Consider the following 24,381-nt stretch of genomic DNA (forward strand, 5'->3'; position numbering starts at 1 on the left):
CACACACACAACAGCCCAGTGTTTACACACACACACACACACACACAGCCCAGTGTTTACACACACACACACACAGCCCAGTGTTTACACACACACACACACAGCCCAGTGTTTACACACACACACACACACACAGCCCAGTGTTTACACACACACACACACAGCCCAGTGTTTACACACAGACACACACAGCCCAGTGTTTACACACACACACACACACAGCCCAGTGTTTACACACACACACAACAGCCCAGTGTTTACACACACACACACAACAGCCCAGTGTTTACACACACACACACACAGCCCAGTGTTTACACACACACACACACAGCCCAGTGTTTACACACACACACAGACAGCCCAGTGTTTACACACACACACACACACACAGCCCAGTGTTTACACACACACACACACAGCCCAGTGTTTACACACACACACACACAGCCCAGTGTTTACACACACACACACACACAGCCCAGTGTTTACACACACACACACACAGCCCAGTGTTTACACACACACACACACACACACAGCCCAGTGTTTACACACACACACACACAGCCCAGTGTTTACACACACACACACAGACAGCCCAGTGTTTACACACACACACACACAGCCCAGTGTTTACACACACACACAAACAGCCCAGTGTTTACACACACACACACACAAACAGCCCAGTGTTTACACACACACACACACACAAACAGCCCAGTGTTTACACACACACACACACAACAGCCCAGTGTTTACACACACACACACACAGCCCAGTGTTTACACACACACACACACAAACAGCCCAGTGTTTACACACACACACACACACACACACAGCCCAGTGTTTACACACACACACACACAAACAGCCCAGTGTTTACACACACACACACACAACAGCCCAGTGTTTACACACACACACACACAAACAGCCCAGTGTTTACACACACACACACACAAACAGCCCAGTGTTTACACACACACACACACCACACAGCCCAGTGTTTACACACACACACACACACCCCAGTGTTTACACACACACACACACACACACAGCCCAGTGTTTACACACACACACACAACAGCCCAGTGTTTACACACACACACACACAGCACAGTGTTTACACACACACACAACAGCCCAGTGTTTACACACACACACACAACAGCCCAGTGTTTACACACACACACACAACAGCCCAGTGTTTACACACACACACACACAGCACAGTGTTTACACACACACACAACAGCCCAGTGTTTACACACACACACACACAGCACAGTGTTTACACACACACACACAGCCCAGTGTTTACACACACACACACAAACAGCCCAGTGTTTACACACACACACACAGCCCAGTGTTTACACACACACACACACACACAGCACAGTGTTTATACACACACACACACAACAGCCCAGTGTTTACACACACACACACACAGCCGTGTTTACACACACACACACACACAGCCCAGTGTTTACACACACACACACAAACAGCCCAGTGTTTACACACACACACACACAGCCCAGTGTTTACACACACACACACATCCCAGTGTTTACACACACACACACACAGCCCAGTGTTTACACACACACACACATCCCAGTGTTTACACACACACACAGCCCAGTGTTTACACACACACAGCCCAGTGTTTACACACACACACAAAACAGCCCAGTGTTTACACACACACACACAGCCCAGTGTTTACACACACACACACACACACACAGCCCAGTGTTTACACACACACAGCCCAGTGTTTACACACACACACAAAACAGCCCAGTGTTTACACACACACACACACAGCCCAGTGTTTACACACACACACACACAGCCCAGTGTTTACACACACACACACACACACACACACACACACACACAGCCCAGTGTTTACACACACACACACACACACACACACACACAGCCCAGTGTTTACACACACACACACACACACACACACACAGCCCAGTGTTTACACACACACACACACAAACAGCCCAGTGTTTACACACACACACACACACAGCCCAGTGTTTACACACACACACAAACAGCCCAGTGTTTACACACACACACACACAGCCCAGTGTTTACACACACACACACACACACACACACAGCCCAGTGTTTACACACACACACAACAGCCCAGTGTTTACACACACACACACACAGCCCAGTGTTTACACACACACACACACACACACAGCCCAGTGTTTACACACACACACACACACACACAGCCCAGTGTTTACACACACACACACACAGCCCAGTGTTTACACACACACACACACAGCCCAGTGTTTACACACACACACAGCCCAGTGTTTACACACACACAGCCCAGTGTTTACACACACACACACACAGCCCAGTGTTTACACACACACACAAAACAGCCCAGTGTTTACACACACACACACACAGCCCAGTGTTTACACACACACACACACAGCCCAGTGTTTACACACACACACACACACACACACACACACACAGCCCAGTGTTTACACACACACACACACAAACAGCCCAGTGTTTACACACACACACACACACAGCCCAGTGTTTACACACACACACACACAAACAGCCCAGTGTTTACACACACACACACACAGCCCAGTGTTTACACACACACACACACAGCCCAGTGTTTACACACACACACAACAGCCCAGTGTTTACACACACACACACACAGCCCAGTGTTTACACACACACACACACACACACAGCCCAGTGTTTACACACACACACACACACACACAGCCCAGTGTTTACACACACACACACACAGCCCAGTGTTTACACACACACACACACACAGCCCAGTGTTTACACACACACACACACAGCCCAGTGTTTACACACACACACACAACAGCCCAGTGTTTACACACACACACACACACAGCCCAGTGTTTACACACACACACACACAGCCCAGTGTTTACACACACACACACACAGCCCAGTGTTTACACACACACACACACACAGCCCAGTGTTTACACACACACACACACAGCCCAGTGTTTACACACACACACACACAGCCCAGTGTTTACACACACACACACAACAGCCCAGTGTTTACACACACACAGCCCAGTGTTTACACACACACACACACAGCCCAGTGTTTACACACACACACAACAGCCCAGTGTTTACACACACACACACAGCCCAGTGTTTACACACACACACACACACACACACACATCCCAGTGTTTACACACACACACACACACACACACACACACATCCCAGTGTTTACACACACACACACACAGCCCAGTGTTTACACACACACACACACACAGCCCAGTGTTTACACACACACACAGCCCAGTGTTTACACACACACACACACAGCCCAGTGTTTACACACACACACAGCCCAGTGTTTACACACACACACACAACAGCCCAGTGTTTACACACACACACACACACAGCCCAGTGTTTACACACACACACACACAGCCCAGTGTTTACACACACACACACAACAGCCCAGTGTTTACACACACACACACATCCCAGTGTTTACACACACACACACACACACACACATCCCAGTGTTTACACACACACACACACACACAGCCCAGTGTTTACACACACACACAGCCCAGTGTTTACACACACACACACACAGCCCAGTGTTTACACACACACACACACAGCCCAGTGTTTACACACACACACACAACAGCCCAGTGTTTACACACACACACACACAACAGCCCAGTGTTTACACACACACACACACACAGCCCAGTGTTTACACACACACACACACACACAACAGCCCAGTGTTTACACACACACACACACACAGCCCAGTGTTTACACACACACACACACACACAACAGCCCAGTGTTTACACACACACACACAACAGCCCAGTGTTTACACACACACACACAACAGCCCAGTGTTTACACACACACACACACACACACACAACAGCCCAGTGTTTACACACACACAACAGCCCAATGTTTACACACACACACACACACACACACAACAGCCCAGTGTTTACACACACACAACAGCCCAATGTTTACACACAGACACACACACACACACACAGCCCAGTGTTTACACACACACACACACAGCCCAGTGTTTACACACACACACACACAGCCCAGTGTTTACACACACACACACACAGCCCAGTGTTTACACACACACTGAACAGTCAAACTCTTTCCTGATCAAATTAGAAAGAATGTAAACTAAATGTGAAATAGATATTAAACAGAATATGATATTGAACGTCTGCAATAAAGGTGGTGGAAACAGCAGTTTCAATGAGACTCACTAAAGCTTTCTTCTTCATACACTCCATGATGCTGACAAACAGTTGCTGTGCCTGGTGTCGACTGTAGTTGAATGTTTTCTGTACTGTGACCATGAGTTGATCTCTCACAGTCTCACTGATTATCCTGCACAGAGCAAGTGAAAATGATGGGCCTGTGAGTCTGTCCCTTGGGAAATCTACAACAACTTGCATTTATATCGTGCCTTTAACATACCAAGGCTCTTCCTGGTCAAATTCTGGAACAAAATGCGACACGGAGCCTCATGGGGAAATATGGGAACAGGTGACAAAAATCTTGGTCAACGAGGCAAGTCTACCAACTGAAATTAGGGAAGTGATTGAAGGAGGGAATTTTATGGATTAGGCTCCAGGCAGCTGAAACCACAGTCACCACTGGTGGATCCGAGAGAAATCCAGAGACCTTGGAAAGTTGGAGATCTCTAAGAGATTCCAGAGATAGGGGCTGAGACCAGAGAGGCGACTAAATAGGAAGATTATTTATTAGTCACCAGTAGGCTCACATTAACACTGCAATGAAGCTACTGTGAAAATCGCCTAGTCGCCACACTCCAGCGCCTGTTCAGTTACACTGAGGGAAAATTTAGCACGGCCAATTCACCTAATCAGCACGTCTTTCAGACTGTGGGAGGAAACCGGAGCATCCGGAGGAAACCCACGTAGACATAGGGAGAACATGCAAACTCCACACAGACAGTGACCCAAGTCGGGAATCAGGTCCCTGGCGCTGTGAGACAGCAATGTTAACTACTGTGCCACCATGCCACCCTCAGACACATCCAGATAAGGATTTTAAAAGGAGTTAGGGAGCCAGTGCAGCTCAGAAGGAACAGGGTGATGAGTGGACAGGGCTTGGAGTGAGATAGGAAAGGACCAGCAAAGCTTGGATGAGTTTGAGTTTTGCCATGAGCTCGAGAGATGAGGGGCTCTGCTGTAGCTGATTTGACAAATCATATTTCTCCAAAATTCAGATCAAAGCCTGGGCTAAATTAGTTTGTGAAGAAATTGGGGAATTTGAGAGTTCATCAGAGGTTAGAAATGCCCCTCAATGCTGTTAGGCTGACACACGGTCTCTGGGTCGGATGGTACTGGGATGCTCTGGCACATTTTGAGGCAGAGAGTGAGTTAAAGCCGTACCCTCCTTCTGCCGAGTACTTGTGCGCGAATGCCAGTATGTCGGAAGCTCTTCCGCTGCCGTCACAGACCACCACGGGCACAGGCGGATCCTCACGGAGACTCTCCAGCACGATCGATATCACATTGGGACCACCTTCAACGATCAAACAAACCACTGGCACGCCCTGGCCAAGTCCTAGACACAAAATAACCACACAGAAAGCCTGGAAATCGCAAACAAAAAACACACTGCCTTTTCCAAAATATAGTCATAGAGTCATCGAGGTTTACAGCATGGAAACAGGCCCTTCGGCCCAACTTGCCCATGCCGCCCTTTCTTTTTTAAAACCCCAAAGCTAATCCCAATTGCCCGCATTTGGCCCATATCCCTCTATACCCATCTTACCCATGTAACTATCTAAATGCTTTTTAAAAGACAAAATTGTACCCGCCTCTACTACTTCCTCTGGCAGCTTGTTCCAGACACTCACCACCCTCTGTGTGAAAGAATTGCCTCTCTGGACACTTTTGTATCTCTTCCCCCTCACCTTAAACCTGTGCCCTCTAGTTTTAGACTCCCCTACCTTTGGGAAAAGATATTGACTATCTAGCTGATCTATGCCCCTCATTATTTTATAGGCCTCTATAAGGTCACCCCTCAGCCTCCTACGCTCCAGAAATAAAAGGTCCCAGTCTATCCAGCCTCTCCTTAGAACTCAATCCATCAAGTCACGGTAGCATCCTAGTAAATCTTTTCTGCACTCTTTCTAGTTTAATAATATCCTTTCTATAATAGGGTGACCAGAATTGCACACAGTATTCCAAGTGTGGCCTTACCAGTGTCTGTACAACTTCAACAAGACATTCCAACTCCTGTATTCAATTAGTAATTAGTAGTAAATTTAGAACAACAACATACGGGCCTGACAATGAGAAAGGTCACACACTGACTGCCACACCCTTCAACAAGGCTACAAACAGCCTAAACCAATGCTATGAAAACCTCTGCCGTCTGCTGGTTGTAAGGAGGCTGGAGCTCGAGACTCCTCCTGTTCCCAGCAGGACTGGGTTTACAGGACAAGTTTGTCCAATCTCAAAGTTAACCCCAAGCAACAAGTTGCAACCTAGCTGTGTGGTCAAAAGAAAGCTTCTGAAGTTGGAGCTGAGGCACATTCATTGGACAAAGGGAGCTTTACTCTGTACCAGTGGCACAGTGGTTAGCACTGCTGCCTCACAGTGCCATGGACCCAGGTTCGATTCCTGCCTTAGGTCACTGTCTGTGTGTAGTTTGCACATTCTCCCTCGTGTCCACGTGGGTTTCCTCCGGGTGCTCCGGTTTCTCCCACAGTTCAAAGATGTGCGGGTTAGGTGGATTGGCCATGCTAAATTACCCCTTAGTGTTCTTAGGTGTGTAGGTTAGGGGGATTAGCGGTAAATTCGAAGGGTTACATCGAATTACAATGGGGATGGATGGACCTGGGTAAGATGCTCTGTTGGAGAGGACTTGATGGGCGGAGTGGCCTCGTTCTGCACTGATGGGATTCTAACCCCGTGCTGTACCTGTCCTGGGAGTGTTTGATGGGGGACAGTGTAGAGGGAGCTTTACTCTGTATCTAACCCCGTACTGTACCTGTCCTGGGAGTGTTTGATGGGGACAGTGTAGAGGGAACTTTACTCTGTATCTAACTCCATGCTGTACCTGTCCTGGGAGTGTTTGATGGGGGACAGTGTAGAGGGAGCTTTACTCTGTATCTAACTCCATGCTGTACCTGTCCTGGGAGTGTTTGATGGGGACAGTGTAGAGGGAACTTTACTCTGTATCTAACCCCGTGCTGTATGGGTGAATGGGGCGGTAACTAGGGGGCATAACTATAGGGTTCATGGTGGGAGATATAGGAAGGATGTCGGAGGTAGGTTTTTTACTCAGAGAGTGGTTGGGGTGTGGAATGGACTGCCTGCAGGGATAGTGGAGTCAGAAACTTTAGGAACATTTAAGAAGCTATTGGATAGGCACATGGAGTACTTCGGGATGATAGGGAGGAAATAGCTTGATCTGGATTTCAGACAAAGCTTGGCACAACATCGTGGGCCGAAGGGCCTGTTCTGTGCTGTACTGTTCTATGTTCTATGTACCTGTCCTGGGAGTGTTTGATGGGGACAGTGAAGAGAGAGCTTTACTCTGTATCTAACCCCGTGCTGTACCTGTCCTGGGAGTGTTTGATGGGGCAGTTAAGAGGGAGTTTTACTCAGTATGTAAGGAAAGGGTGACATTTATTCAAAGTGCAGAATTCAAATGATTTCATCATTAACTGCTACAAGTATCACATACATTCCCGTTCTGAAACTGAACTCAGTGGACCTAAAGTCCCTAAGAAAACAACACCATGAGTGTCTGACTAAATTCTAAACTTCAAATAAACTGCTTGTCTTTATCTTCTGCTGAATGTCACAGCGGCTCTGTGTTAGAGAACAGGACCGAAAGGTGAGGGAGTGAACTGGAGACAGTTGAGTGATCCTTTCTCCTCCCTGCCTTATCAATATTCCCAGGCATAGGATGAGAAAGGGAAACCCACTGGTCACTGAGCATTGTGAACTGCCCTCTGATGTCAATGTTACAGCAGGGCACATTGGAGCCGCACGACTCGCTTACAGTCTGCTGAAAGTTTCCTTACGTGTGTTGATTTTCTGCAGGGAAATGTGTCTCTCGAGCTGTCGCCGGAGTCTAACCTCAGCTCCATACTTGCCCAGGCTGCCGTTATCAGACAGGATGAAGTGCGAGTGTGTGTTGCTGAGCACAGTCAGTTTGCTCAGAGGATTGGACATTGTTTGATAAGGTTTGGTGATCTGTAACCAAAAGGAAATCAGTGACTGTCATCCCCACAACTGTCCGAGTGACCTTTCCCTCCCCCGACCCTCAGTGACCAGCCCCTGACCCTCAGTGACCTGCCTCTCTCCCCGACCCTCACTGACCTGCTCCCTGACCCCTCAGTGACCTTCACCTCTTCCTGACCCTCACTGACCTGCCCCCGACCCCTCAGTGACCTTCACCTCGTCCTGACCCTCACTGACCTGTCACCTGACCCCTCAGTGACCTTCACCTCTCCCCAACCCTCAGTGACCTGCCTCTCGGACCCTTCAGTGACCTGATTCTATGATTCTATTCTAGGATTCTATGACCTGCCCTTCCCCCAACTATTAGTGTCTCGTTCCCCTCCACCAACTAATAGTTCCTCGTGCCCCCACTACCAGCTAACCCTGCCCCTCTGACAGTGATGTGAACTCCCCCCTTATCAGTGATACACCCCTGCCTGTTAGTGATCTGTTTACACCCTCCTATTATCAGTTGCCCCCCTAACCCCACCGACCACTAACTGACTGGGCGATTACTTGGAATGAAGACCTGTCTCTGAAGAATAATTTCACAAAACATGGAAAGGAAACAACTCATTCTCTGACTGGGGTTCCCTGCCCTTTGCTTCACGTCTAAGTTACATTTTGGGAATTTGCAAAGTTTGAGAAGTATCTAATCCCAATCACATTTTTCTGACACCAGTTTGTAATTTTCATACTTACGTCTTTCCCAATTAAGTCCATCTTGTTTTCGACAATGCCCCAGGGAGCAAATCCAATTGCACAGATCCTTCCACAGGACTTGGAGGAATGATCTTTCAAGGCATCTCCTACATGACGTATTACTCCTTTAAATCAACAAGAAGGAACTGTCAGCTATGAAAGATGTTAGTGATGCACAGGGGGAACAGGGAGACTGGGGGAGGGGAACAGGGAGACTGTGGGAGGGGAACAGGGAGACTGGGGGAGGGGAACAGGGAGACTGGGGGAGGGGAACAGGGAGACTGGGGGAGGGGAACAGGGAGACTGGGGGAGGGGAACAGGGAGACTGGGGGAGGGGAACAGGGAGACTGGGGGAGGGGAACAGGGAGACTGGGGATGGGGAACAGGGAGACTGGGGATGGGGAACAGGGAGACTGGGGGAGGGGAACAGGGAGACTGGGGGAGGGGAACAGGGAGACTGGGGGAGGGGGACAGGGAGACTGGGGGAGGGGGACAGGGAGAATGGGGGAGGGGGACAGGGAGAATGGGGGAGGGGGACAGGGAGAATGGGGGAGGGGGACAGGGAAAATGGGGGAGGGGGACAGGGAGAATGGGGGAGGGGGACAGGGAGGTCTGGGGGTGGGGGACAGGGAGGTCTGGGGGAGGGGAACAGGGAGGTCTGGGGGAGGGGAACAGGGAGGTCTGGGGGAGGGGAACAGGGAGACTGGGGGAGGGGAACAGGGAGACTGGGGGAGGGGAACAGGGAGACTGGGGGAGGGGAACAGGGAGACTGGGGGAGGGGAACAGGGAGACTGGGGGAGGGGAACAGGGAGACTGGGGGAGGGGAACAGGGAGACTGGGGGAGGGGAACAGGGAGACTGGGGGAGGGGAACAGGGAGACTGGGGGAGGGGAACAGGGAGACTGGGGGAGGGGAACAGGGAGACTGGGGGAGGGGAACAGGGAGACTGGGGGAGGGGAACAGGGAGACTGGGGGAGGGGAACAGGGAGACTGGGGGAGGGGAACAGGGAGACTGGGGGAGGGGAACAGGGAGACTGGGGGAGGGGAACAGGGAGACTGGGGGAGGGGAACAGGGAGACTGGGGGAGGGGAAATCTCTGGATGGTGTCAAATTCTCCCAGTTCCCCTGCACCATCCTCCCAGCCACCTGTTCGTCAGAATTATCCGGACTTGAAATGTTAGCTCTGTTCTCTCTCCACAGATATTGTCAGACCTGCTGAGATTTTCCAGCACTTTCTGTTTTTGCCCCCAAGTTCTAGATTCCCTGACCAAAGGACACAGCTTTTCAGTGTTACTCTGTCAAGCACTATCAGAGTCTCGGATGTTTCAAGGCGATCAACTCTCATTCTTCTAAATTTCAGAGACAGAGGTCCAATTTACTCAGCTGCTCATCATCGGACAACCCTCTCATCCCAGAAATGAGTCTAGTGAACCTTCACTGAACTGCCTCCAAGTCAGGTATACCCTTCCAATATGGAGACCAAATCTGCACAGAGCACTCCAGGTATAGTCTCACCAAAACCCTATACAATTGTAGTAAAACTTTCTTATTCTTGGATTACAATCTCCTTGCAATAAAAGTCAATATGCCATTTGTCTTCCTATTTACTTGCTGGAATTATTTGCTTTCCTTGTACAGGTCTCTCTGAACATGAACATATAAAGTTAAGTTTAAACTTTATTTATTAGTGTCACAAGTGGGCTTATATTAACACTGCAATGAAATTACTGTGAGAATCCCCTAGTCACCACACTCCGCTGAATTGGAAATTCCGATATATTAACTACATCTACTGGTTCCCCTTTATCTATTGTACAGTCACATGCTCAAAAAATGCTAATAAATTTGTCAAACATGATTTCCCTTTTTTAAAACGACAAGACTCTGTCTAATCATATAGGTCCATTGTTAAAACTTCTTTAAGAAGGATTCCAGCATTTTTCAAATGACTGATGTCAGGTTAACTTTTATAATTCCCTGCTCTCTCTCTCTCTCTCTTCCTTCTTTCTTGAATAGTAGTTACATTTGCTAAGTTCCAAAGTTCCCTAGCTTCTAGAACAGTCCCTGCAAGTTGGAAAATAATAACCAGTGCATCCATAGGCCAGTATTGTACGACCTCACCCACCTGAGGCTTGTAAGATCCCGCCCGAGGCTAACGGAGAATGCTGTTCTGCGAGCCTCACTTGCCCTGATTCTGGGGCGGGCGAGGCGGTATAATTCTGGCCATTATCTCTGCAGCCAACTCCTTAAGAATGCTTTGATGTCGGCCAGAAGGTTCTGGAGACTGTCAGCTCTTAGTCCCTCAATTCCCCAAAGCTTTTTCTCGACAGATATTAATTACTGTAAGTTTCTCGCTTTTATTAGTCTCTTGGTTACCCCCTATTTCTGGTGTGTAATGCGTATCTTCTAATGTGACAATTGATACAAAATGTTTATTTAATGCCTCTGCTATCTGCTAATCCCTATGATAACGTCTCCTGTTTCTGTATCTGAGGGACCAATATTGGCAATTGGGATTGGCTTAGGGGTTTAAAAAAGAGGGCAGCATGGACAAGTTGGGCCGAAGGGCCTGTTTCCATGCTGTAAACCTCTATGATTCTATTTACTTTAGCTACTCTCCTTTTTATATATGAGCAAAAGTTCTAACAGTCTGTTTTTACATTCCTGGTTAGTTTACTCTGTCTCTTTTTTCCCCATTTTTATCAAATGTTTGGTTGCTCTTTGCCGTTTTCTGAAACACTCCCATTCCTCAGGCCTACTATTCTTTGTGACATTAGAGCTTCTTCTTTTGATCCAATGCCATCCTTATCTTCCCCAGTAAATCACGTCTGGACCTTTCTTTCTGAGTTTTCATTTCTCAATGGAATGTATTTTTTGTTGAATCATTTATTTAAATGTTCCCCACAGTTTATTTACCATCGTACCGTTAATATATTTACCCATTTTAACGAGCTCTCCTCTGTGGAATTCGATTTGTTTAAGTTGATGAATTTTGGTTTTAAATTTATGGACTTTGTTTGGGTCTAGAATTTGTCACTTTCAAACTTAACCTAGAATTCAAATGTATTCTGATCACATTTTCCCCAGAGAGATCTTTACTATGAGATTACTAATTAAACCTGCCTCATTGTACAATACTTTAAACTTTATCAGTGTCACAATTAGGCTTACATTAACACTACAATGAAGTCAACTGTGAAAATCCCCTAGTTGCCATACTCCGTCACCTGTTCAGGTACACTGAGGGAGAATTTAGCACGGCCAATACACCCTAACCAGCATGCCTTTCGGACTGTGGGAGGAAACCGGAGCACCCGGAGGAAACTCACGCAGATACAGCGAGAACGTGCAAACTCCACACAGATAGTCACCCGAGCCAGGAATCGAACCTGGGTCCCTGGCGGTAAGCACTGTGCCACGGTGCTGCCCATGCTAGATCTGTGATAGATTTATCACTGGTTGGTTCTACAAAGTATTATTCCAGGAAATTGTCACAAAAGCATTTACAAACTCATTCCCAGAACATCTTTATCAATTTAATATTTCCAGGCTATTTAAAATTGAAGCTCCATAATACATTGTCTTTTTTAAAAGTACCAATTATTTCTTGCATAATGCTTTGTCCAACTGCATAATGACACTTAGAGGACCTCTCAACTATGCTGACTAATTTTCTGACCCTTGCTATTCCCAATCTTCACTCACACTGGTTCTATTTACTGATCTTCTGAGCCAAGATCCTTTCTCACCACTGTCCTTTCGTCATCCTTTCCTATCAGAACGATTCTTCCTTCTGTTCTATTCTGCCCATTTTTTCTAAATATTGTTTACTCTGAAATATTTATTTCTCAGTCTTGATCACCTTTTAATCATCTCTCGGCATTGGCTAGTCAATCTAAACCATTTGTTTTTTTCTTTTACTCTTTCAGAGGGTGTAGGTGTCGCTGGCTGGACCAGCATTTATTACCCATCCCGATTTCCCTTGAACTGAGCCTCTCGCTTGGCCATTTCAGAGGGCAGTTAGGAGACAACCACATTGCTGTGGATCTGGAATCACATGTAGGCCAGACGGGGTCAGGATGGCAGATTTCCTTCCCTAAAGAACATTGGTGAATTAAATTAGATTTGAAGAACAATAAATGATAGTTTCAATGGTTACCATTACTGAGGCCAACTTTATATTCCAGATTTTATTAGGTGAATTCAAATTCCACCAGCTGTCATGGGATTTGAACTAACGTCCCACATAGCATTAGTCTAGGCCTCTGCATTACAGCGATATTACCATCACAGCACAATTTCTCTGAATTTGTGCTGTTAGTTTATCTACGTCCCTGTAAATGTTTGTGTGCTGAACTCAACTCCCTTGCACTTTAGTTTCAAGCTATTATTTGCATGGGTCGGAGTTGTAGATTTGCTATTTTTATTAAACTCTTCCTCTGTTCTTGCCTGTCTCTTGCATTCTGCTTTGGTTCCTCACCTGTGTCGACTCCTGCGGTGAATATCCAGGCTCCGGTTGTCATCGCGGCTTTGATCAGACCTTTACCAAACACCTGCTTCAGTTTAGGCTGAAGTTCAAAATTCTGAAGTCCACCATGAACGGAGATGAGGAGCTTAGGAAGCTCCAGTTCCCACTCCGTGGTCATGAGCTGGAGGAGGAGTTCTGGCTTGGTGTCATATGACACTCGGATATACTGCAAGATCAGAAGGGCAGACTGAGGCAGAAATCTGGACAAATAAACCCTTCATCACAAATCATCCCAATACCTGCCTCACTACTCACTGTCTTCTTCCTCCTGAAAAGGGTTTTCCTGCTCTGCTCGAGTCTGAACTGTAACCTAAAGGCGCTGACTCTCACTGGGATACAGTTCCTGAAGGTGCTGACTCTCACTGGGATACAGTTCCTGAAGGTGCTGACTCTCACTGGGATACAGTTCCTGAAGGTGCTGACTCTCACTGGGATACAGTTCCTGAAAGTGCTGACTCTCACTGGGATACAGTTCTTGAAGGTGCTGACTCTCACTGGGATACAGTTCCTGAAGGTGCTGACTCTCACTGGGGGATAGTTCCTGAAGGTGCTGACTCTCACTGGGATACAGTTCCTGAAGGTGCTGACTCTCACTGGGATACAGTTCCTGAAGGTGCTGACTCTCTCTGGGATACAGTTCCTGAAGGTGCTGACTCTCACTGGGATACAGTTCCTGAAGGTGCTGACTCTCACTGGGATACAGTTCCTGAAGGTGCTGACTCTCACTGGGATACAGTTCCTGAAGGTGCTGACTCTCACTGGGATACAGTTCCTGAAGGTACTGACTCTCACTGGGATACAGTTCCTGAAGGTGCTGACTCTCACTGGGATACAGTTCCTGAAAGTGCTGACTCTCACTGGGATACAGTTCCTGAAGGTGCTGACTCTCACTGGGGGATAGTTCCTGAAGGTGCTGACTCTCACTGGGATACAGTTCCTGAAGGTGCTGACTCTCACTGGGGGATAGTTCCTGAAGGTGCTGACTCTCACTGGGGGTCACGAGAAAACAACATTTTGTTCTGTTTCTTCCCCCTCTTTTCCCACTCTCCATTTGCTTTCCATTTAAAGGGTAAAATTATTCTGTCTATGAATGTGTTGAGTAGAGCAGCAGCTGGCCAGGTGGGCATTGATCAACACCACACAAATTACACAGAAAGCTGATTTTATACAGCCCGGGTTTTTATTTAACAGCACTCTAATTGAGTGAAACATTGAATCTAGGTCAGAATGGGATTAGCTGATGAAATCAGGTTTAAATCACATTCTCATCGCAGAATTCCAGTAATAAACATTCAGAGCAATGAGGAGGACGTGTTCCCACAGCAAGAGGAGGATGCAGCACAAACCCAGTCCGTTTGCTCACAATTCAAATTGATAATATAAAACAAGCCATGTTTAGAAGGATGAAAATCTCACTCTGAGCTGGCAATAGAATTCCTCACTCCCCAACACCACTCCTAATATCAATCCACCTCACCCAAACCCACTCCATCACCTCAGGCCCACCTCTACCCCCTCCCCTGCACCATCAGACCAACTCACGTGCAAGCCCTCAGTTCCACCTCACTCAATACCCAAAGCTATTTCCTCAATCATTCATAGCCATTCATTTAGTCGTGGATCTGGAATGGTTGTGGTCAGAGTTATGCAGGTAATTCGGTTGGGGAATTTTTATTTACATTGTTCCAGTTCTAACATTTGGACACAAGACTTGGCGAAGGTAAAACTTCATAAGAAAACATGATGAGAAAGGCTTTGATGTTGATTTGGCCGAATATCACACACAGTGTATAATGCATGATTCAGTGTCTGTCCTTACCATGGCTTTGCTGGCATGGCCTCCACCTTGAAATTCCATAGCTCCAAAAGCATCAGTGGGACTGGTCTGAGTGTGCTTATTGGGCGTCCACTTCTCAGACTGAACCAGTTGCTTGTCATCTTCTCCTCCTTCACTGGACGAGGCAGTGGGACTAATGGAAACATGCTGACCAATGAGCTGACCACAGCAGCACCTTGGAGAAGAAAGGACAGTGACAGAAGAAGACACAAAGTTACCAGCTCAATAGTAATTTAATACGAAACCCCAACAAACTGAATAGCCCTCTTCAAAACTCTGTTGTTACCTTTGTGGGTCTTTTGAGTTTGGGATAATACAAATACAATCGCGCTTCTGAAAGTGTTTCTCAATCCAAGCTTTGTGACCCTGGGGTTAGAAAGAAACATTTTTTTAAATTCAAATGGCATGGACATAATAGAGAGGTCAAAAGCAAATATGTGAATACTGAAGAAAGTGGTGAAGGAACATCTGCCCTTACGTTCCCACCATCATCAGCATAGCTCTGCTATTAACTGAAAATGGTATCTGTGTTGACTTGAACACTCATTGACAACACCTTTCATTTATATGGCATCCTCAATGTCATTAAACGTCTCAAGGTAAATAACAAAGAACAAGGAAAACTACAGCACAGAAACAGGATCTTCGGCCCTCCATTCCTGCACCAACCATGCTGCCCGACTGAACTAAAACCCCCTACCCTTCCGGGGACCGTATCCCTCTATTCCCATCCTATTCATGTATTTGTCAAGACGACCCTTAAAAGTCACTATTGTATCTGCTTCCACTACCTCCCCTGGCAGCGAGTTCCAGGCACCCACCACCCTGAGTAAAAAACTTGCCTCATACACCTCCTTTAAACCTTGCCCCTCGCGCCTTAAACCTGTGCCCCCTAATAATTGACTCTTCCACCCTGGGAAAAAGCTTCTGACTATCCATTCTGTCCATGCCTCTCATAATGATGAGGGGGGATCTTATGGAGACTTATAAGATAATGCGGGGGCTGGATAGGGTGGAGGCGGAGAGATTCTTTCCACTTAGTAAGGAAGTTAAAACTAGAGGACACAGCCTCAAAATAAAGGGGGGTCGGTTTAAGACAGAGTTGAGGAGGAACTTCTTCTCCCAGAGGGTGGTGAATCTCTGGAATTCTCTGCCCACTGAGGTGGTGGAGGCTACCTCGCTGAATATGTTTAAAGCGCGGATGGATGGATTCCTGAGCGGTAAGGGAATTAAGGGTTATGGGGATCAGGCGGGTAAGTGGTACTGATCCACGTCAGATCAGCCATGATCTTATTGAATGGCGGGGCAGGCTCGAGGGGCTAGATGGCCTACTCCTGCTCCTATTTCTTATGTTCTTATGTTCTAATCTTGTAGACTTCTATCAGGTCACCCCTCAACCTCCGTCGCTCCAGTGAATATCATTATCAGACCAATTGACACTCAGCTGTAGAAGGAGAGGTGGCCAATAGCTTGATCAAAGGCATGCGCTTTAAGGAGCTTCTTAAAGGAGGAGAGAACGGAAGAGGGAATTTAGGGAGGGAATTTCAGAGTGTAGGCCCAGGAAGCTGAAAGCACAGCCACCAATGGTGGAGGAATTAAAATTCAAGATAAACAAGAGGCCTGAACCCAAGGAGAAGAAAGATCTTGCAACGGTCGTGGGGCTGGAGAAGAGGTAGAGAATGGAGCAAGGCCATTGAGGGATTTGAACACGAGAATTTTTAAATGGAGGCATTGCTGGAGCGGGAGCCACTGTAGGCCACAGGGATGGTACAGAAATGGGGCTTTGGGTAAGTGGAGAAAGGGGCAGTAAAGTTTTGTGGAGCTGAAGTTTACAGAAGGTGGAATTTGGGAGAATTTTACTTCTCTGGTGCTGCACCCAGCCATTCCTGTAATTTGAATCCTTTAGCTCAGGGCATGAGACACACAAACACACAGACAAATAGACACCAACTTATAACACGTTCGTTTACAAATTAAAAATTCAAATTAAATTCAAACGGTAACTTTTATTTGTATTGAAAATAGAATTTTGCTCTGCTGTTCTGTTGTTCTCTCCCCACCTGACCCCAAAGCAAATATCTCAGCAGCAAGGGAGACCGAGAATTTGATGGGAATTGCAGATGGGGCAGGGGATGCCCAAGGTTTCTGTGTGGGATCAGGAGGAGAGAGATTTCCTACTTTGCCGACTGCAAAGAAATCACTTAAACCTGGGCCCCTTGTCAAGCTTAGCTTCCCTGTTCTGCCACTGACCCTTCCAGCCACAATCTCTCCCTAAACTCACACCAGGGTCCGAGTGTTGTTGAACACTGACATTCCAATGTTTCCTTTGCAACAAGGTCCCCCTGCCCCTACGCCCAGCAGCCTCAACACTCCTAGAAACACTCCTCGGGGCTGTAGTGTTTTATATTCAAAGGAGTTTAATCATAAACTTTAGAACTCAAAAAGGAGCCCGGCCCTGAAATGCAATTAGCTTCTAGCCACGTTCAATTCATTTAAATTCAAAAACAAAGAATTTAATGCAGAAAAATATAAGCAATGCATAGTCCAAGGATAGACACTCAAAACCAGAAAGTAAGATTTAAACATGCATCTTAATTCGACCTTGATAAAGAAATGTTGCTGAATTTACAATTATTCCAGATGGGGAAACTATCTCTGTTATAAGCCAAGCGCTCCCTTTCTTGTGCTCTCTCACCTTTTTATTGCTGGAGGTTTCTTCAGCTCACTAATAATGCAATGAAATACCTTGTTCCTTTTGTCAATCCACTCTCATGATCTGTTGCTTTCCTGAGATTCCCAGTGCCTGCGAGGAAGACCTTTGGATATTATGAGCCAAGTGCGGCCACTTAAGGAACAGCTCACGTGGCCAGGAATGGAGGGGGCTGATTTCTTTGGCTCATCACTTGAGCTGCAAGGTAAATCCTCCTGTGGTTGCATGATTCTTCGTAACGGCCTGAGGATTTTACTTCACACATGAGAGAAGGCACATTAAGTCTGTGCTGATCAGAACCCACAGCCTATTGCTAAATGACCCTTTCACCCACTCCCGCCCCACTCTCCTTCCTGATCCGCGGCAATGACTGAGCAGCCGAGGCAGATAAACCCTCAACCCAAACTCTCTGCTTCAACCCTCAGGGCCCAGATTCAGCTGCTTTTCCAAAACTGGAACTGGGACGTGCAAGTACTCAAAAATCCCACATTAAAGTTACAGTTCTACATTCTTGAGATGGGGAAAGATTAACAGGCTGCCGAAGAGAGCTCACACAACAGTAATCGGAGTTAATCTGCCCAATGCCCACTAAACAAATCGCAGGATTAAAAAGGTTCAGTCGTGTAAACACAGTAATGAATTTTGAAAAAAGTGAGACTCATTATTAATTTACGCAAGTGCGAACAACTGGAAATCCACAAATAATGCTACTCTATTAATAGACCATGATTCTAGTCAAATGACCCAATTCACATAAGATTTACCAAATTGTGCATGGAATAAATGTCACTTTTCATTAATCTACAGTCAACAGCACCAAAGATTTATAGGTAAATATTTCATTTGGATTTTGGTTCTTTACTCCCCTCTCCTGAAGGTGCTGACTCTCACTGGGATACAGTTACTGAAGGTGCTGGCTTTCACTGGGATACAGTTCCTGAAGGTGCTGACTCTCACTGGGATACAGTTCCTGAAGGTGATGATTCTCACTGGGATACAGTTCCTGAAGGTGCTGACTCTCACTGGGATACAGTTCCTGAAGGTGCTGACTCTCACTGGGATACAGTTCCTGAAGGTGCTGACTCTCACTGGGATACAGTTCCTGAAGGTGCTGGCTTTCACTGGGATACAGTTCCTGAAGGTGATGATTCTCACTGGGATACAGTTCCTGAAGGTGCTGACTCTCACTGGGATACAGTTCCTGAAGGTGATGATTCTCACTGGGATACAGTTCCTGAAGGTGATGATTCTCACTGGGATACAGTTCCTGAAGGTGATGATTCTCACTGGGATACAGTTCCTGAAGGTGCTGACTCTCACTGGGATACAGTTCCTGAAGGTGATGATTCTCACTGGGATACAGTTCCTGAAGGTGATGATTCTCACTGGGATACAGTTCCTGAAGGTGATGATTCTCACTGGGATACAGTTCCTGAAGGTGCTGACTCTCTCTGGGGGACAGTTCCTGAAGGTGCTGACTCTCACTGGGATACAGTTCCTGAAGGTGCTGACTCTCACTGGGATACAGTTCCTGAAGGTGCTGACTCTCACCGGGAACAGTTCCTGTAGGTGCTGACTCTCACTGGGGGACAGTTCCTGAAGGTGCTGACTCTCACTGGGATACAGTTCCTGAAGGTGCTGACTCTCACCGGGAACAGTTCCTGAAGGTGCTGACCCTCACCGGGGGACAGTTCCTGAAGGTGCTGACTCTCACTGGGGGACAGTTCCTGAAGGTGCTGACTCTCACTGGGATGCAGTTCCTGAAGGTGCTGACACTCACTGGGATACAGTTCCTGAAGGTGCTGGCTTTCACTGGGATACAGTTCCTGAAGGTGCTGACTCTCACTGCGGGACATTTCCTGAAGGTGCTGACTCTCACTGGGATACAGTTCCTGAATGTGCTGACTCTCTCTGGGATACAGTTCCTGAAGGTGCTGACTCTCACTGGGATATAGTTCCTGAAGGTGCTGACTCTCACTGGGATACAGTTCCTGAAGGTGCTGACTCTCACTGGGATACAGTTCCTGAATGTGCTGACTCTCTCTGGGATACAGTTCCTGAAGGTGCTGACTCTCACTGGGATACAGTTCCTGAAGGTGCTGGCTTTCACTGGGACACAGTTCCTGAAGGTGCTGAGTCTCACCTGGGGTCAGTTCTTGAAGGTGCTGACTCTCACTGGGATATAGTTCCTGAAGGTGCTGGCTTTCACTGGGACACAGTTCCTGAAGGTGCTCACTCTCACAGGGGGACATTTCCGGAAGGTGCTGACTCTCACTGGGGGACAGTTCCTGAAGGTGCTGACTCTCACTGGGATACAGTTCCTGAAGGTGCTGACTCTCACTGGGACACAGTTCCTGAAGGTGCTGACTCTCACTGGGATATAGTTCCTGAAGGTGCTGGCTTTCACTGGGACACAGTTCCTGAAGGTGCTCACTCTCACAGGGGGACATTTCCTGAAGGTGCTGACTCTCACTGGGTTACAGTTCCTTAAGATGCGGACTCTCACTGGGTTACAGTTCCTGAAGGTGCTGACTCTCACTGGGTTACAGTTCCTTAAGATGCGGACTCTCACTGGGATACAGTTCCTGAAGGTGCTGACTCTCACTGGGGGACAGTTCCTGAAGGTGCTGACTCTCACTGGGATACAGTTCCTGAAGGTGCTGACTCTCACTGGGATACAGTTCCTGAAGGTCCGGACTCTCACTGGGTTACTGTTCCTGAATGTGCTGACTCTCAGTGGGGGACAGTTCCTGAAGGTGCTGACTCTCACTGTGGGACAGTTCCTGAAGGTGTTGCGGTACAGATTTAACATATTCAATATAAGAACTACAGGAAAGATGAGGATAAAATATTTACGCAATGTGTGTTTCTGTTCAGGAATTAATTAGAAAAGGTGCTAAAGCAGGTTACCCATCACCAGGTAATTCAATAAGAACTTTAAAAGGCAAAAATTTGCAGGACTACGGGAAAAAAGCAGGAAACTGGGACTAATTGAATAACTCTAAGAGCCAGCAGGGAAATGAAAGAGTCAATTATCTCTGTCAATCCTACATCATTCTGTGAGGCTCTGTGTATCAATCTGAGCTCAGGAAGGAATTTTGAATAAGTTCATATCAAATGTCCACCTGATCAATTGATTGCTTTTAAATTTTGCTCGCTATAAATGTATGAGTTCCAATTCTGGAATATATGTGTCAAGGCGTTTTCCCCCCTCACCAATCCCCAAGTCACACATTAACTACACACAAAATGCTGCATCAATGACTATTTCCAATTGATTGCTGGTCTGTTCTCACCTACTGCCAAAATTACTGAGTGGTGACTGAACCTTTCAAGTCCTGTGTCCCTGTGGGAATGTCATCTTGCCTCACAAAGCAGCAGCACAAAGAGCAACAATTCAGCAGGTGGATGAGCACAGGTTCGATCCCAACACTCATTATCCCAGAGTAAAGTTCTCATGCAGCTTAACTACTGCAGAACAAGGACTTTCTAAAACTTTGAGGTCGCAAGTGGTTTTAATATTCTACCCTAAATGTAGTGCTGATCAGTAAACAATTTACCCACATCTGCAACACAGGGTCAGATTCCTGTCATTCCACACATTCTCGCATTATCACCATTCATCATACTCAGAGTTAAATATTCCCTGATGGGTACCAGAAACCATTTCCAGAATCCAACTCCTTTCAGATTGGAAATCATTAAATTGCTCAAACATTAATTAACGTCTCTAATCACTGTACTAGTAATACATTGGGAGGAATGTGTTCCAATAAATAACCTTGTATTCACATCAAGACACACAATTGTCTGGCATGGTGGCACAGTGGTTAGCACTGCTGCCTCACAGCGCCAAGGACCCGGGTTCGATTCCTGGCTTGGGTCACCGTCTGTGTGGAGTTTGCACGTTCTCCCCGTGTCTGCGTGGGTTTCCTCTGGGTGCTCCGGTTTCCTCCCACAGTCCAAAGATGTGCGGGATAAGTGCTAAATTGCCCCCTAGTGTCAGGGGGACTAGCTAGGGTAAATATGTGGGATTACAGGGATAGGGCCTGGATGGGATTGTGGTCGGTGCAAACTCGATGGGCCGAATGGCCTCCTTCTGCACTGTAGGGTTTCTATGATTGGCCATCACCGGACAGAGAGAATGTTAAACCTGAGGCATTAACTCGCACCAAAATTAGAAAAATGGCCAATCACAGCACATTGCCTCCGTTGTGAAGGGCGACAGTAAGTGGCCATTGTTAAATATATTTCACTTTCGCATTTCTCTCTTTTTGTTCTTAGTGTTTTTCATATCTAGCCATTCAAGCATTTCTTATCCTTCCTGAATTTGCAGCAAGTTAAAATGCCAGGAATTCCCCTCACTGTTACTGTATCCATGAGAAGACAATGTTGAGACTGGAAATTGAAATCCAATAGCACGAAGGTTGGAGTTTGCGATCCTCAGCCATAAACCACAAAAATCTTCAACTCCACAGGCCTCCCTCCAACCAACACCATCTCCCTCATCCAGCACCACCACTCTCACCCTCAATTTTTATTTTTTAATTCACTTTTAGGATCCGGGTGTCAGAGACATTTATTGCCCATCCACAATTGCCCTTGAACTGTTTGGCTTGCTTGGCTATTAACAGAGGGCTGTTAAGAATCAACCAGATTGCTGTGGTTCTGGAGTTACATGTCGGCCAGACCAGGTAAGGATGGCAAATTTCCTTTCCTACAAGGCATGAGTGAAGCGGATGAGTTTTTATGACAACCCAGTGCTTTAATGGTCATTGACAAGTCTAGATTTTTAATTACAGATTATTTATTGAATTTAAATTCCCCTAGCTGCCATGGTGGAACTCACATCTGAAGTGTAATAGTCTAGACCTCTGAATTACTAGTCTAGTGACATTATCACTATACCACCGTTGCTGTGATATCTCTTGACCCCTACAAAAGGGCTAGGTTCCATCAGCAGCCTCTGTTGATTTAAGCCAAGGTAGCAACAACAGGCCACTGGATTTATTGGGAAGAGCAAAACCAATCAGCTGGATATCCACACTCTGAATCTCATCAGTAACGCTTTTAGAAACATAGAAACTAGAAACAGGAGTAGGCCATTCAGCCCTTCGAGCCTGCCCCGTCATTCACTTTGATCACGGCTGATCATCGAATTCAATATCCTGATCCCCTCTTCCTCATAGAAAGGTGGAAAGTTTTGAAGTTTGGGTGTGGAGAGGATCAGATAGTCAGTGACACAGTCAAATAGCCTGCTGCCATTCACTTTCTTAGAACATATGTCACTTCTTGGCCTTTTAGCTAAGATCAAGCATCAGATTGAGCCCAAGATGGGGTGCAATGTCTTATCTTGTCAGCTTGGATCTAGTTTGTCTCTCTTGTGGGATCATGAATTGAATCCAATTTGAATTTGAATTGATTTTTTGGAGCAAGTGAGGAGATGGATTAAGGGTTTGCCCAATTCACTCTGCGCACTGACTTTGTAACTTTAAGAAAGGAATAACATTTTTTTCAAATATGTCACTTGTGTGACATATTGGGTAATCTGGAACTCAGACCCCAGTGAGGGTCAGGAGATTGGAAAATAAACCCATACTCACTATACTTTTCACTTTCATGTGACAGAGTTACCACAGCAAGACCTCAATCAGACACCAACTGGGGAACATTTAATTCTTTAAATTAAAACCTATTCTGGAATTATAACAGAATGGAGCTTGGATTTATCATCACCTCCTGCTCTGGTGTCCTGTGGAGATTTTACATTGTTTATACTTGACACATGGGTCAACAGCATTTATACACTGGACAATGAGGATAAAATTACAGTTTTGACTGTTATTACCACCTTCCTACTCACCTTTTGTGATCCAGATATTGTACGTTTAATAGAGGCGCGCTTCATGGAGCCACTAATTTGCTTCAAGGAGCTCGTCAACATTCTGATTCTTCAGTGGCCTCCTCGACTGGCTCACGCTGAACACATGTCCCCAAAGTGGGTTCAGATCACACTTGTACTGAACCAGTGGGTGCAGACACACAGTATAAAGGGAGGAAAATAAAAAGAAGAGATGGCAGCAGACTGACAGACAGCTGTGCTAGAGTAATACAGAGAATGAGTGGATCAAGGGAGCAGAGGACAATAACATCAGCCCCACTCTGCCCCCTCTATAATCAGGCTTAGAGAACAGCCTCTGAAAGCACGGAG

At 46.6% G+C, this 24,381-nt stretch overlaps 1 protein-coding gene across 1 annotated transcript in view; it reads right to left on the reverse strand.

The window, feature by feature from the left end:
* LOC144480400 (transient receptor potential cation channel subfamily M member 1-like) overlaps positions 1 to 24,114 on the reverse strand; it is a 35,799-nt gene extending 11,685 nt beyond the window's left edge. Inside the window, exons 1-8 of the mRNA XM_078199806.1 lie at positions 24,034 to 24,114; positions 15,747 to 15,826; positions 15,443 to 15,635; positions 13,576 to 13,789; positions 9,097 to 9,221; positions 8,196 to 8,367; positions 5,545 to 5,719; positions 4,386 to 4,513 (exon numbers count right to left, since the gene is read on the reverse strand). Of these exons, the coding sequence (XP_078055932.1) occupies positions 4,386 to 4,513; positions 5,545 to 5,719; positions 8,196 to 8,367; positions 9,097 to 9,221; positions 13,576 to 13,789; positions 15,443 to 15,635; positions 15,747 to 15,826; positions 24,034 to 24,114 (1,168 nt within the window). The remainder of the gene's footprint in view (positions 1 to 4,385; positions 4,514 to 5,544; positions 5,720 to 8,195; positions 8,368 to 9,096; positions 9,222 to 13,575; positions 13,790 to 15,442; positions 15,636 to 15,746; positions 15,827 to 24,033) is intronic.
* Positions 24,115 to 24,381: the final 267 nt, after the last annotated feature.

This window comes from Mustelus asterias, chromosome 29 (assembly GCF_964213995.1).
Source record: "Mustelus asterias chromosome 29, sMusAst1.hap1.1, whole genome shotgun sequence".
NCBI lineage: Eukaryota > Metazoa > Chordata > Chondrichthyes > Carcharhiniformes > Triakidae > Mustelus > Mustelus asterias.